The sequence below is a fragment of the Fulmarus glacialis genome, unplaced genomic scaffold (assembly GCF_000690835.1).
Source record: "Fulmarus glacialis isolate BGI_N327 unplaced genomic scaffold, ASM69083v1 scaffold26619, whole genome shotgun sequence".
Lineage (NCBI taxonomy): Eukaryota > Metazoa > Chordata > Aves > Procellariiformes > Procellariidae > Fulmarus > Fulmarus glacialis.
The window spans coordinates 1-14,425 of NW_009232997.1; the positions used below are offsets into that span (position 1 = coordinate 1).

Here is a 14,425-nt window from a genome sequence, read left to right on the forward strand (position 1 = left end):
CGGCGGCGTACCTGCCCCGGGCAGGGCCTGCTGGAGATTCGTTGGTCCCGAAGCGCCTGCACGACCATCTCCATCCTCGCCAAAGAAGCATTTTTTGTGGTGGCAGAACACAGTTTCCCAGGAAACGCAAAGCAGCTCTGGGTGCTGTACCTAAAAGACCCTTAATAATCGTTGACAGAGAGGATTTACAAGACTGACTTAGTTTAGACAAAACTTTCAATGATACACCAAAATAAATCAAAGTGAGCAGCAGTGTGTTTGGGTCAAGACATGGATGGCGTACCTTATGTCCCGCTTACACATTGCATCTACCAGGTCTTGACAAAGCCCTACTCAGCTCAGCATGGACATAAAACTGTGTGCCAAAATACTGATGTTTCATTCATAGCTTCAAATAGATTGGCAGATACAGGTTAGACATTACACCTGGCCACATGGTTGCAAAAATTCCTGATAATTATTCAGTATACCCTTTCAGCTTCATGCTTTTTTGAGTTTCTTGTTTTATGACGTGCCAAAAAAAAAAAGGTTATTTTCCTGACGGTCTGGATTTGCATAGGTTACTGTGCTGGATATAATTGGATGGAAGTGCCTCTAAGAGAGGCTGCTTAATACATTTACCCCAAAACTAATTACAGGCTCTTCATCTAACCTGCTTATTGTTTTCTTTCCTTACACAGAAGTGCACCCTGCGGAAACTAGAATTTCTGTTCAGTGAAAAATTTCAAGGCTTTACACAATTTCAAGGAGATGCACAGCAAAAATATTTAGAATTTTCAAACCAAATTATTTGAATGGATCAGTATGTTCTAGCTGACTGCGTTCTGATTTTGCCTTAAAATATATAGACAAGCAAAGTAAGACTATTTGTAAGACAAAAATAATTAGAAAGTGTAAACCATAAATGTACAATTCTAACAACAATCAAATGGAGTATGTGGGTAAAAAATTTTTAATTCCTTTTCCTTTGAAGCAAAATTGACTCACAATAGCATGTATTGCTGTGGTTTCAACTAAGCACTATCATATAACAGAAAAAAGATTGTAACAATGATGTTAAGTAATGCTACACACACATCCTTTCTTTCCACTCAAACTTTTGCTTTCCTCATGAACTACCTGCAACTTAGCTGTGACATTTTGCCCAAGATCGCAGTTAACTTTTTCCAGAGCTTTAAAGATAAAGAATGTTGTAATGAAAATTTGTAGGTGCGAAATTAAAAGTTGGTTTTTAAGCTTGAGAAGCAAGTTTTTGTGTAAAAAAAAGCAGATTCTGCAGGTCAGTTATACTGTTTGCATTTGTTGCATGTTGTGGTTTATTGACCATAACCATTGGATAACTACATTTTAACTCCAATAAAAATAAAACAAGAACTATCCATTTTAAGATAATTATATCAGTCAAGAATTAAACCAAACCAAACTATGCTGCGTGGACAAAGTCCACCCAGAGATCACTGTGATCTCAAAAAAGGTGATAAATTGTCCCCATTTCTCCCTTCCTCCAATTTTCTCTTGGCTGAACCTGATAAGACTGGAAAACATTTAATCACTTTTTTTTCTCTCTTTTATACAAATGTGTATCTTTGGAGAAAAATGATGAGTTAACGTCTCTGAAGAAAGAAATACTCTGCTTCAGAGGTATTCACATGGTTAGTTATTCCACACTCCTGTCATTCCTCCAGGGCATACATGGCTTTCTGTCTTCCGCCAGTATCTCTTCCATACTTTAAAAGATTAAAAAAGCCACAGGCCTGTGAAAAAAAAAAAACTGCAAAAATCTCTTGGACTCTAAACATAATTTGTAAACACTCAGGAGTAGCATTACTGGAACCCATGAGAGATAATCAAACAGCAGCCACATCTCATGGAACCAGCTACATAAAATCCTTTACCGTGGAGCTCTCCTTCCAGTGAACATTTGGAAGGTTACTAATGGTCCCTGTTGAGATCATTGTGGTATTCCCCTCTTTGATAACCCAAAGGCACTATCCAAGTGGTGAATTAAGGACAGAGGGAGTGGGTAGTGACTGGAAAGCTGCTGGAAAGCTGCAAAGCTAGGTGTTGGTGGAATAGACTTGATAAAAAAACCCCACAAGTTAAGAACTAATGTTCTGGATATGATGGAGATGTGTAGATGACAGGAAATTATCACCACTGGAAGCTGCTGACTGTGTTATGTAAGGAGCTTAAATTACTGGTTATGCCAGTTCACTTAAGCAATCAGTATCACTGAAAGATAGGAAAGTCCTTACAGTCCTTTCTGTTGACCCTAGTCATTAATCCCTGATATGACCAAAGAACACACATAGACTGAAAGTATTGGGCTCCTAGAATGGAAAGGAGACCACGGCAGTGGATTTCTGATGATCAGAGTAAGGTTAAAGTTGGAAATGAGACAGTAAGAATATCAGGAAGGTTTCCACGTACTGGTGATATAAAACATAGGACTGCAGCTGTCTCAACAGTTCTGCTGCTGCAAGTCCCAATATTGTGAAAAAAACCCCCACCCCACTCTTATTCTCAGAAAGTAGGAAAGGTGAGAAATTTGCATTTTTTTTGGCACATATTTTGGAAAGCTGAATATTTCTGACTAGAGGATGTTCTGCATTTTTACATTCAGGACGCTCTTGCTTGCTTCCCTCTCATATTCCAAGTGATGGCAATGTATTAATTTTGTAAGAAAACTTACAGAAGAAATTAAACTGCAACACTTTGCTAGGTCATACAGCTTGGTTTTTAAAACCTAGATTTCCCATTATAAGACTAGAGAAGTATATAACACATTTATTTGCACCCATCCTACACAAATGCAAAAATATATTAGAAATCTCACAAGAGATTCAAGAGAAGAGAGGGCCATCAGCACTATGGTAAGCAAATAGGTTAAAAAACTTATTGAGGTATTAAAAAGAGCATAATTAATTTTCTCCTTAAAAATATCTTAACGGGCAAGAGGAGGAACATTAATTTAGCAGAGTTATATCTGTTGGTCAAATATGCCAGGGTAAGGTTTGCTATCTCCAAGGACTTGAATGTGTGTATCATAGCCTTGTGTTTTGGTACTCTTCAAAAACTAGCATGTTCAGGGATTTAGCCCTTTATCTCAGCACTGCTGAATCCATGCCTCAACTAGGCAATATGGAGGAGCTGGAGAAATAAAAATAGTTTACGCATACTTCAGTGTTCTTACGAAGGCTGCTTCTGAGAGTATCTTACTCCAAAACCATTCTCTGACAGACATGCAGACACACTTCTGACATTCTGGGCCTGTCTGCAAGGTTTTAATGGAACTGAAAATCAGCAATTGCATTTATTATGATTTTGTGGTACATGTCTTTTTGTGGGGTGAAGCTGAATTGGGTCGTAAGGCCTCATCTACAATATTAGCACCACATACTGTCCTTTGCACAATTGCAGTTATAACAATGTAGTAAGTCTTTTTGCTGGTATTGGCTGTTCCCTGAGGAGAACCGCATCCTTCTGCTGCTGTTCCCTGAGAAGAGACTGCAGTAGCAGTGACTACTTGAACACAATCACCACACTCTCAACTGTATAGTATTATGTGAGAGACAGCCTAAGAAATTGCCTCAATTTCAAACCAGAAATGCCCTTGAGGAGCAGTGTACCATGATACATCAGTGCTGAAGTGACACACAGAATGGATGTCTTCTATAATGCACTGAGACCTGTAAATGATGGTGGGAAGAGGATACTGTATAAATACCATTTTTTGCTTTGTCTGCTTAAGTATTGCAGACAGTATAAAAAGCAGGAAAAACCCAACCAGTTCTCTAAAAACAGGTCAGTTTGGAGGCTATTTCATAGCCAGGAAAGTTTCATGATAACTGAATCTGTATTAGTCATTTCTACTGGTCAATTACATGGACTATAGTCACAGGTGGATACAAATGCAGACATAGCTTATTTAGGGGTGCTGAACCACAGTTACAGAAAGAGATCTGAGTAAAATACAGTCCCTACAAAAACGGTTACATTTTGTGTAATACTTCGTATGTTTATCAACAGGTTCTAGAGAGAGAATAGAAAGTGAAAAGTATGTTGCAGGTATTACTAATATACCCCATAATGGGCTATAATAATATAATTTCAGGAATTATATCGGGTTGAAAGCCATACCATAATCTGTTGAATTTTAAGATGTAAAAATTAACCAACCATTTATTAAAACACCTCACACTCATTATTGGCTGTGCAAAACAACTTTTGAGTGTAACCTTAATACAGAATGCATATAAATGCTGAGGATAATTATAATGACGTTTCCCCCAAAGGTTAGCTCATTGAAAGAGCAGTTCTTAAGTATTTCATAATTGTAACATTTGAAGCAAGTCTCTAATGTGCTACGTCTCACTGAATTTTAGTTTACACTCTAATGTACTATCTTTGCCTATAAGACATTTCTCAACTAAACAGTATGGCTTGCAGCCCAAAGCCCCAACTTGTTCCTTGAAGTTCATTAGGTGCTCTAGGTTCTTCCTACACAAATGCTTACCACTAGCTCCACAGAACTGACACACCCTTCTTTCTTGGGGCAAGTTCCTTGTACAACCATCAGTAAAGAAGCAGGAAAAAGATGCCTCCAGAATGCAAATAATTAACTTCTGGAATAATTTTACAATGGCAGAATACCATTTTGCCTATCATAGTCTAAAATGACAGAAGATTGAGCCCCTGTGCTTTTCTTTTTACTCTATTAAAGCAGTAGATTTGGAGGTAAGAGGGTATGCGGCTATACATATATAATTCTAATGTGAAGGACAAAAGCAAAAAACAAGTAATAGAAGTACAGAAACTGTGGAACAGTGACAGAACTATTCCAACTCAGGCAGTTTTATACTACCTACCACTTACTTCCTGATGAGGGTGTGGCAACACCAATTCCAAAATTGTATTCTGTGAAATTCTGTGTGATGTCTAAAACCCTGGTTCTGTTGGAGGTTTTTTTATTTCAGTGGGAGAGCCATCTCACACTGAGGACTTTATTGATATATTTGTGCACAATAATGAGAAATATACTTTGAACAGAATAGAACAGAACAGAACAGAATAGAATAGAACAGAATAGAATAGAACAGAACAGTACCAGTTGGAAGGGACCTACACAATGATCATCTGGTCCAATTGCCTGACCACTTCAGGGCTGATCAGAGTGTAATAGTTGTCACACTGATAGTTATCACACTAGCCAAATTGAATTTACATGCAGTAACCCTTTATTCAGGAATTACAGAACTTGAGACAACAAGCGCATGTGCTTTAGGCACTCAGACAGAAACAGACTTTTATACAGTCCTGGAGCTTGGCTGGCACAACAAAAGACCTTTCAAGAGTCGTGGTCCTTGAAGCACATAACGTGCTTTAACACAGCTTTAACACAGTTTGTAGGAAGAGAATTCTGTGATGAACCAGTGATGATGACTATTTGCCAGCAGCAATTCATTTCGAATATCAAGATCTAGTCCATTCATAAAATGTTTGAGTTTCTCAGTGGATTTTAAGTTCTTTGGTCTCCTTTCTTTGGACTATATGCTGTGCGATGCCAGTGGGTGTTAATTTCCCCTGGCCACACCATTTGCCTTATCCTGTTGTTTGACTGCTTCTTTGTCCTCTTTGTTATGTCTAAAGCAGTGTTCCCAGCTCTTAAGGTTATAATACTTCAATAACCAGAAGCTGACCACCAGTGAGATGTTTAGAGTCTTGTGGCCTCCGTTTTCAGCCTGTGCACATATTTTCAAGGTCTCTGGTATTATCCCACACTTAAACTCCACATCATAACAAAAGACACCTGGTACCAAGCTTCAGTTTGCACTGCAAATTCGCACAAGCTGATAACAAGCCTAACAGCCCACCAGTTCTGTGGCCTTGCAAGGCTAGTATTAGGTTTCTGCTAGCAATGGCAGTATCTTTTTTATTGGGCCACCCAGACAACAGTATACAGGCAGTATACCTCCTTGTGATGACAGCAAGAATTTGTTTTCTGTAGATTTTCTCTATTTCATCTCAACATCTGAACTTAAGAGTCCACCCAAATTCTGACTAGCCAAGATTACCAGTATGTTTCCCTTTTGCTCTGTGCAACTTTCTGTTACAAGTTTGAAAGCAAGCCTGTGTATTTTGAATGAGTCTAGATGTGCTAGCAGTTCAGTAAATTGGATTGACTTACCGTGTCACCGGATCTTGTAGAGTTTAAATGACTGTTTAAATGACTTCCACAGGGAAGAAGGGGGAGAATGAGACTGGATAAAGTATTTGGAAGGGGTGTCTGAGATGGTGTGACTGACAACTAGTGAGTAAGGGTAACAGAGGTGGGAAGGGATTCAGAAAGGAAAGGATATAAAGAGAAACTAGGGAATAGTGAGAGAATAAAGAGTGGCACTGGCTGATACTGGGTCAGTGGACTGGGGAGAATGGGGTAAAGAGCTGAGGAGCCCAAGAAGCTGGACTGAAAGGTGTGGGACAGGGGAACTTGAAGGAGACCGGTTTCATGAGAAATGCTGCTGGAAACAGCAGCTGAGGGGACTGTCATGAAACTCAAAGAGCCTTTCCTTAGTGGGATGAGTAATATGAGACAAATTGGACTAGGAATAAGGAGTCTGCATGAGAAAAAGGCAGGAGAAAGACAGTGAAGGATACAGAACAGATGATGTTAAACATCTTTTTCCTAAAAAATCACAAGTGAAGGGCTGTGATCTATTAGAACACATTCAAAATTGGTAAAGATCTTGAATTTAAGCAGAGGACTTCCATCAGCATATTTTCTCCCTTCTTCAGCAGAACTGTCTCTTCTTCTTCAGTTATTTCCTGTACTGAAGGAGCAGAGATCTGTATGTTCCAACCCTGTGTGTATCACTGGGACACACTGCTTTTTGATTTGACAACACACATGGTTAGGGCTATGACACAAAGCACGTGTTCAGATCTATAAAAACCTCAGAAGGTAAGGGGTGCTAGTTTTAAGATTGTTTTTCAGTCATCATCTTTGCCTCTTTTAGCATACTTATAGAATAGTCAGCAAAATATCCCCTGCAAAATGAATCCTGCCCCATGCTGTACTAAGTGTTAGTGGAGGTGACTGTCCTAAAGTCTGTATATCCTGTGGTTTAGAAGATAGTAGGCTGACAGTGATCAAAGATTTAGGGAAGAGAAAAACCGGTCCCTAAATTGAGTCAGTTCTGATTTGCCCTCTATTTGCTGCCGACTTGCTGGGTGATACTGGGCAAATCACTAAAACAAGCTTTTCATGTCTAATTGCCAGTTGGAATTCTTTATCTTATGGCTGGCTTATTCAAGGCATTATGATTTAGTTTACAGAAGTGTTGAATTCTTGCAGCTACAAACCAGTAGGAGAAGTGTGCTGAACCATCAGAACGTAAACACCTGGTTTTTGGCATCTCTAAATTGGCATTGGGAATAAATAGACACTGTCCACTCTAATCTTGCTGTACTTCAGTTGTACTCTGTAGGGCAGAGGAGAGAGGAGTGTACACTCTGTAAATTGAGGGCAAAGAGGGGGAGGAATAATTTTCTTTCACCTTGGTGACAGGTGTGTAAAAGTAAATTATTACTTTAAAAAGACACAAGGGAGAGCCATAGGACAGAAATGAATAAATCTGTTGTCAGAGTGGCAGCTGGGAAAGTATGTGGTGCAGAAAGCCTGGGATGACACACAGAACAGTGAGAATAAACAGAATACTTACAGTCAGGGTCCATGGGCCCAGTAGTCCCAAGTCAGCTTAGCCCAAGGCTGTCAGTCCTGGCTCAGTGGTGCTGTAGGAGTGCTGGTCTACACCTCAGCCTCCTGGCCTGCCTGGCTGACATCACAACTTGTCCTCAGGACCTGCCTCATCACCGCAATCTGTGGTCTGAGGTCATAGCTGAACCCATTTTCAGTTGGTTTGTAGATTTTAGTCACAAGTTCTCACCAATTTGCATTCAGTCCCATTGTGAGAGGCACTTCTTGAATCTGGATCCAGTTCTTTGTCTCCAACAGATCAGAGGGCACAATGAACAACAGCTTCAGGTCCTGATATGCAGTTCAGGCTTCCAGCACCTTGGAAAGAAATCCTTGTGCACTCTTGGAGGTGAAGGTCAATTGGGCCTGCTCTTTATGGACAGATGGTGTTAAATACCTCTATGGAGTGAGCATGGAGGGGAAAGACTGAGATCATACCACCTACCTCAGAAAAGCACCTAGCATTCTTGAGCCAGCTGAAATGCATATGATGGCTGGTAGAGATGAGATAGTCTGAGAAGCTTAAACTAGCCATATTTCTGTCCACCACTCACTCAAAGATACTTGTCAGTGTTGTAAGGCAGTACAAAGTAGCATTCTAGCAGATGTCATTCCCTTGGTCTGCATCTTTAGAGTGCAGTTTGGATTCCTCCTATGTGGCCTTTCAAAATCCTAATATCCCCTGGGAAAAGTAACATACTTAGGTAGAAAACTTGGCAAATAGAAGGCAGGATGTATTTCCTGCTAGCAGTTACCTAATAAATTTACTTTCTTGGGAGGCCAGCATGCATAGTCCCTGCTGTGCCAAATCCTGCTCTTGTCAGTGTTCAACCTGTGCTCCCAAATGTGGGGCAGTACTGATTTTCTCTGACACACTACATATAGCCCTATTTGTTTTACTCCAGCCTGTTGAGAAAGGAGATTCATGAGAAAAGAGCCTCATTTTATTTTTCTTCTACCTTCTTTTGTCTTGTTCTGTGTTCTTACGCTAGAACTTACAGATAGCCCTAGCTGTTTTCCCCTCAACACTTCAATACCTGTAGTGTACTGTGTTCTAGCAGCTGTATTTTATGACACCATGCATCTCACCATAACACCTGGTGCCTGAAAGCCCATATTATCACCTCTGCCTTGGACTTGAAAGGCTAAATGTGGGCAGATGCAGTTCACAGAAAAGAAACAACATATCAAAATAATATGGAGGAACTGCTGAAAGTGGCAATGTAGTTCAAGCGTGATTCCGTGAGAGCTCACAGCTCTGTTTTTATCCTCAGGTCCCTTGTGGAGAAAAGTTGCCTGTTCTACTTGCTCATAGCCTACATGTGTGAGCTTAAAGAGGTGGTGAACAGTGCAGGGACTATGCACGGACTTGTGCATACTTCAGAACTCATGCCCAGCTCCTGTCAGATACATGGCAGGCTCTTCAAGGAGGACGACCTCCATGTACAGAATGACAACCAGCCTTTCCTGGCCCTGATCTAGAAAGTGAAATTCAGGAAAGAAGAAAGATAAATATATTTGCGTATGTCCTCTTACATGGGTGTCTCAGCCAACACACTGGTGGCTACCAGCCATGACATGCTGATGCTCAACAGTCATTCTGGCCCTCTGGCTCAGATGGAAATGATTTTGAGTGACAGGAAGCAAGAATGTGCTCGAAGACTGCTTTCTTTTCCAGAGAAAGGGGACATTAATTGTCTCTATAATGATTTTAGGAGGCCAGAAAGAGGATGTAAGATTTAATGATGAGGGTTTTGCTTATACTTTTGAGCTTACATGTTTTGCATACATGTGGCTGAAACTGACAGAGATGCCATGAAAAGCAGCTCCTAGTGCAACATCAGCAGTTAGTGTCACTGGAGGAATAGCAGACCAGATTACTACCTCAAAGACACCTCAGAGACGTGACATAGAAAACAATTCCTGGGCTGAGGTAGTGCCTATAGGTTTAGTCTTCCACATCATGGTGACCCGTGGAGGAATAGTGTACTCCCTTGGGGATTGTGCTGATGCAAGGAAATAGGTCTCTAACTCTTGCAAGTATGGTAATGAGAGGAAAGAGAACTGGACTCTGACTGGGAAAATAAATATTCCTATGAATGCTACTGCCTTGATCACCATAGGAAAAGAGTCAAGTTAATTTATATTGTGACAAGGCAGCTGAATGGGTGCTTCCCATATGTTCAGATGGTAGATTACTTTGACACTCAGACAGGGAAAGTGCTGCAATACCTCACGTTGCATACTGAATTCAACCATAAACCTGTTGTTGTCTTTTCCACCGGAGAACATCCTGACTGTGCACAGCTCCAAAAAAATTTTTTGGATATCAACTTGCAGAAAAAGAAGTGAGCAAATTCATGAACATTGTTGTGATATTACCAAATACCTGCACTTTACATTTGTTGCATGCACTGTGCTCAGTTGGAGACCACAAGGAGGTCCCTCCTGTATGGAGGCATTGTTTATGCAGATGAAAGATGACCTCAGGAATATTCTCTCAGTCCAAATACCTTCTGACTACACCAGAAAACAGAGAAATGGGAAAATTCTGGTAGATTCTTCAGAAGTTGTTGACTAGTTAGTTTCCCATACAGTCAAACTACCCTTCAAAGTTCTTCTAAAAATTGCAGTTGATTTGGAAAGGTAAAAAGAAAAATCCCTGTCAATAAAGAATGACTTTTCACTTGTACCAAAACCTTCTTTATTTGACTTCCTTACCTTGCAACAGTCTGCAGTAAGTTGTGATTTCTACTCAGCGTGTACTTCAACAATCCCTTTATTTCAAGTAGCTGTCATTCATTTTAGGGTCAATTAAATCAAATTTAAAACACCACACTTTGAAAAATAGCTTACAGCAGAAATAGACTCAGAATTAAAGAGTTATTTGTAGTAGCTTTCTTGCATGAGTTGTTTCTATGTAGCCAGATTCTTCTCATGCATTTCTGGTGAGATATTCATTCTGCACCTCGGGGAATGCTTTTGTGTCTGCAAATCAAATAAAGAAAAGGCCACCTTATTGTTTCTAAGGAAGCCAACAGCAATTTAGTCCATAGAAGAAGTATTAGATTCTCTGCCAGTATTTCAATTAAATTTACTATATTAGGAGTTGCAGAAGTTCCACTATCAGTGATACTATGAAGGACTCATAGAGTGTAGTGTGAAGAAGGAGCCTCGGGAGTCCAATCTGTAGAACAAAGGTATAATAGAGATTGTCCAGAAAACTTCATGGAAAACAATTTAGTGAATGAATTTTTTTACATACTATGGAAGGGAAATTTTTCACTGAATACTTCTTACAGTGTTGGGGGAATTTACAATTTCTGCTGTAAATTAAATAGGTCCCTTCAGCTATGTCAGAGAAGATGAGGGTGAGGTCATAGAATGGAAAGATAGGGGCTTAATACCTGCACAGTGGCCATCAGTTTGATCAGACATGCTAGGAAGCTATCCTCTGTGGAAAACTATTTTTTCTCTCAGGTCAGTTCTGTCAGACACGTTGACAAGTCTTTCTTTGGATGGAAGAACTTGACATGCAGGGCATTCTAAAAGGACAAGAAATTATGAAGTCAAACATACATATCACTGTTTTGCGGAATTAGGACTTCTGTGTTATCTTTCACTAGTGAAGAATTCAAAAGGTTTTTCTGTGAACTTGTTCTTCTTCCTTATGAAACTCTCTTCCTTATGAAACTCTCCCAATTGCCATGACCTTTCAGAGATGATTGAGTGGCCTCACAATGACATCAGTCAACTTCCTTGTTAGCAGGGACACTATAGGAGAGTAGATTAAACAAATTTAATAGGCCAGGGATTTGGGGCTTCTTACAGCTTCAGCTGTTCTACATGGTAAGATTTTTTTTCCTCCTGGTAATGAGCCCTTAACCCAAAAGCCGAATCATTTAGCTGACTTGCAAATATGTTCCAGAAATGCCCGCAAATAGGTAATTTTTTCTTCGGTCTCTACATATTACTTCTTCTTCCTGATAGTTAATGGGTTTTGTACCAAGAACTAAAACGGACCCTTTAAGCACATTCTCTCTTGTTATTTATTTCATATAGCTCTCTAATAACAGCACAAAAATGTTGACCCTCACCATCTTTATGGAAATGTAACATGCTATGAGAGTAGCTTTTCTCTGTGCATTTCCTCTGATTTTGCCTCCTCCTTTCAGAAAAGCAGATGCTTTTAAGAAAACAGATGGCAATGGCATCAAAAAGCCAGTCCTAGTTTTCCCTTTGCTTCTAAGGAAATATGATCCATGGGGAACCACATGATATTGTTTCACTATCAGAAAGACACCTATCTCTATACTGGATTTGTATGCACCTGAATCAGACACTCCACCTTGGATTATGAATAAATTTGGACCACCTTATTAGGTCTGCTGTAAGCAAATGATCCTACCCTTCAGGAATCCCAAGGCTCTGCAACTAGAGAAAAACTCTGGAGCAAGGAAGACTTACCCTGGGTGGCGGAGGACCAGTTTAGGGAGCACTTAAACAAACGACATACATAAGTCCCTGAGGCCTGACGGGTTGCACCCATGAGTGCAAAGCTGACTGATGTCATTGAGAGGCCACTCTTGATAATGTTTGAAACGCCACAGCAATTGGGAGTGTTCATCAAGACTGGAAGAGTGCAAGCATCACACCTGTCTTCCAGAATGGCAAAAAGGAAGATCAAGGGAATGACAGGCTAAGCAGCTTCATGTGAATCCGTGGGAAGGTGATGGAGCAACTAATCCTGGACACCATTTCCGACCTCAGGAAGGACAAGAAAGTGATCAGGAGTAGTCAGCATGGATTTACAAAGGGAAAGTCATGCTGATAACCTTCCACAGTGAGCTGACTAGCTTGTTGGACGAGTGGAGAGCAGTGGGATGTTGTTTACCTTGGCTTTAGTAGGGCTTTTAACACTGTCTTCCACAACATCCTGGTAGACAAGCTGACAAAGTATGGGTTAAATAAATGGACAGTGAGGTGAATTGAAAACTGGCTGAACAACCAGGCCCAGAGGTTCTGGTATGTGGAAGCAAGTCATTAGTGGTATACCTCAGGGTATACCACAGGGATTGATACTGTGGCCAATACTGTTTACCTTCTTCATTAATGACCTGGATGATGGGGCAGAGTGCTGCTTCAGCAAGTTCACAGATGATACAAAACCAGAAGGAGGGGCTGTTACACGAGAGGGTTGTGCTGCCACTTAGAGGGACCTTGATAGGCTGGCAAATTGGGCAGAGAGGAATCTCATGAAGTTCAAAATGGGAAATGCAAAGTCTTACTTTGGTGTAAGAGTAACTCCAGGCATCAGTACATGCTGGGGGCTGAGCTGCTGGAGACTAGCTCTGCAAAGAAGGACTTTGGGGACCTTGGTGATGAGAAGCTGACCATCCACCAGCAATATGCCCTCACGATGAAGAAGGCCAACATGACCCTCGGCTGCACGAGGAAGACCATTGCCAGCACGTCAAGGAAAGTGATCCTTCCTCTGTACTCAGCACATCTGGAGTGCTGAATCCAGTTTTGGGCCCACAGTATAAGAAAGACATGGACATACTGGAAAAAGTCCAGGGGAGGACCACAAAGATGATTAAGGGACTGAAGCATCTTTCATATAAGGAGAGGCAGAGAGCTGGGACTGTTTAGCCTGGAGAAGTGATGGCTTAGGGGGATCTTATCAATGTGTATAAATACTTGATGGGAGAAAATGAAGAAGAGGGAGCCAGGCTCTTTTCAGTAGTGCCCAGTGACAGGACAGCAGCCAATGGACACAAAAATAAAAAAAAAAAAAAAAGAAAAGAAATTCAATCTGAACAAAAGAAAACACTTTTTTACTGTGAGGGTGGTCAAACACTGGAACAGGTTGTCCAGAGAGGTTGTGCAGTCTTAATCTGTGAAGAATACTCAAAACCAGACTGGAGACAGTCTGGGAAGCTTGCTCTTGCTGACCCTGCTTGAGCAAGCAGGTTGGATTAACCAGCCTAAGCAATTCTGTGACTCAACCTGCCACTTCTTTTGGTAAAAAATTCACGCTTAATGTCTAATTCCTCATAAAAAACTCTACATTACATTCTCTTCTCTGGATTCTTTAGCCCCACTGAATACATTCAAAATGCGGTTTCACAATCTCATGTTCCCAAGACTTTAACTTCATGGTATTGCTTCTTCTGTAATTCATATTGAGTATCTTGTTCCCATATTTGCAAACCTCCCTCTTTATACCACTCCTCCCTGATCTGTTGTCATATTACGTCCTACTGCTCTGCTCTGACAGTCTGTCCCTGTGCTCTGTTCATCTCTGTGCAGATCTGCGCTTCCCTTAGGCATGGAACAATCTCTATCCTCTGCTTATTCAGATTTTACTTGAATACCAAGCCCTGTAATGATACAGCTGATACAGCTGTAACAGCAACAAAAAGTAGCAGCAGTGCACCACATGTTTATTAGTTGTAGGTACATTTCTTACTTTACCTTCTACTTCTGGGTGTTCTTTGAAAAGCAGCTGCAGCTCATATCTTGGGACGTTTGTGTTTAACATAGCAGACACTACCAGCAGCATCTCCTCTTTACTCCATCCAGTTAAATTCTCATGGCAACAAATCAGCATGGTTGTCGTGGTTTAACCCCACGCAGCCGCTCGCTCACCCCCCCTCCGGTGGGATC

The 14,425-nt window shown here is 40.8% G+C and overlaps 1 protein-coding gene across 1 annotated transcript; it reads left to right on the top strand.

The window, feature by feature from the left end:
• Positions 1 to 9,076: 9,076 nt before the first annotated feature.
• CCIN (calicin) lies at positions 9,077 to 10,333 on the top strand. The gene is given in 6 exon segments (XM_009585171.1): positions 9,077 to 9,265; positions 9,374 to 9,424; positions 9,426 to 9,884; positions 9,887 to 10,103; positions 10,106 to 10,206; positions 10,247 to 10,333. Coding segments are annotated over 6 exon segments (1,104 nt in total).
• The last annotated feature ends 4,092 nt before the right edge of the window (positions 10,334 to 14,425 follow it).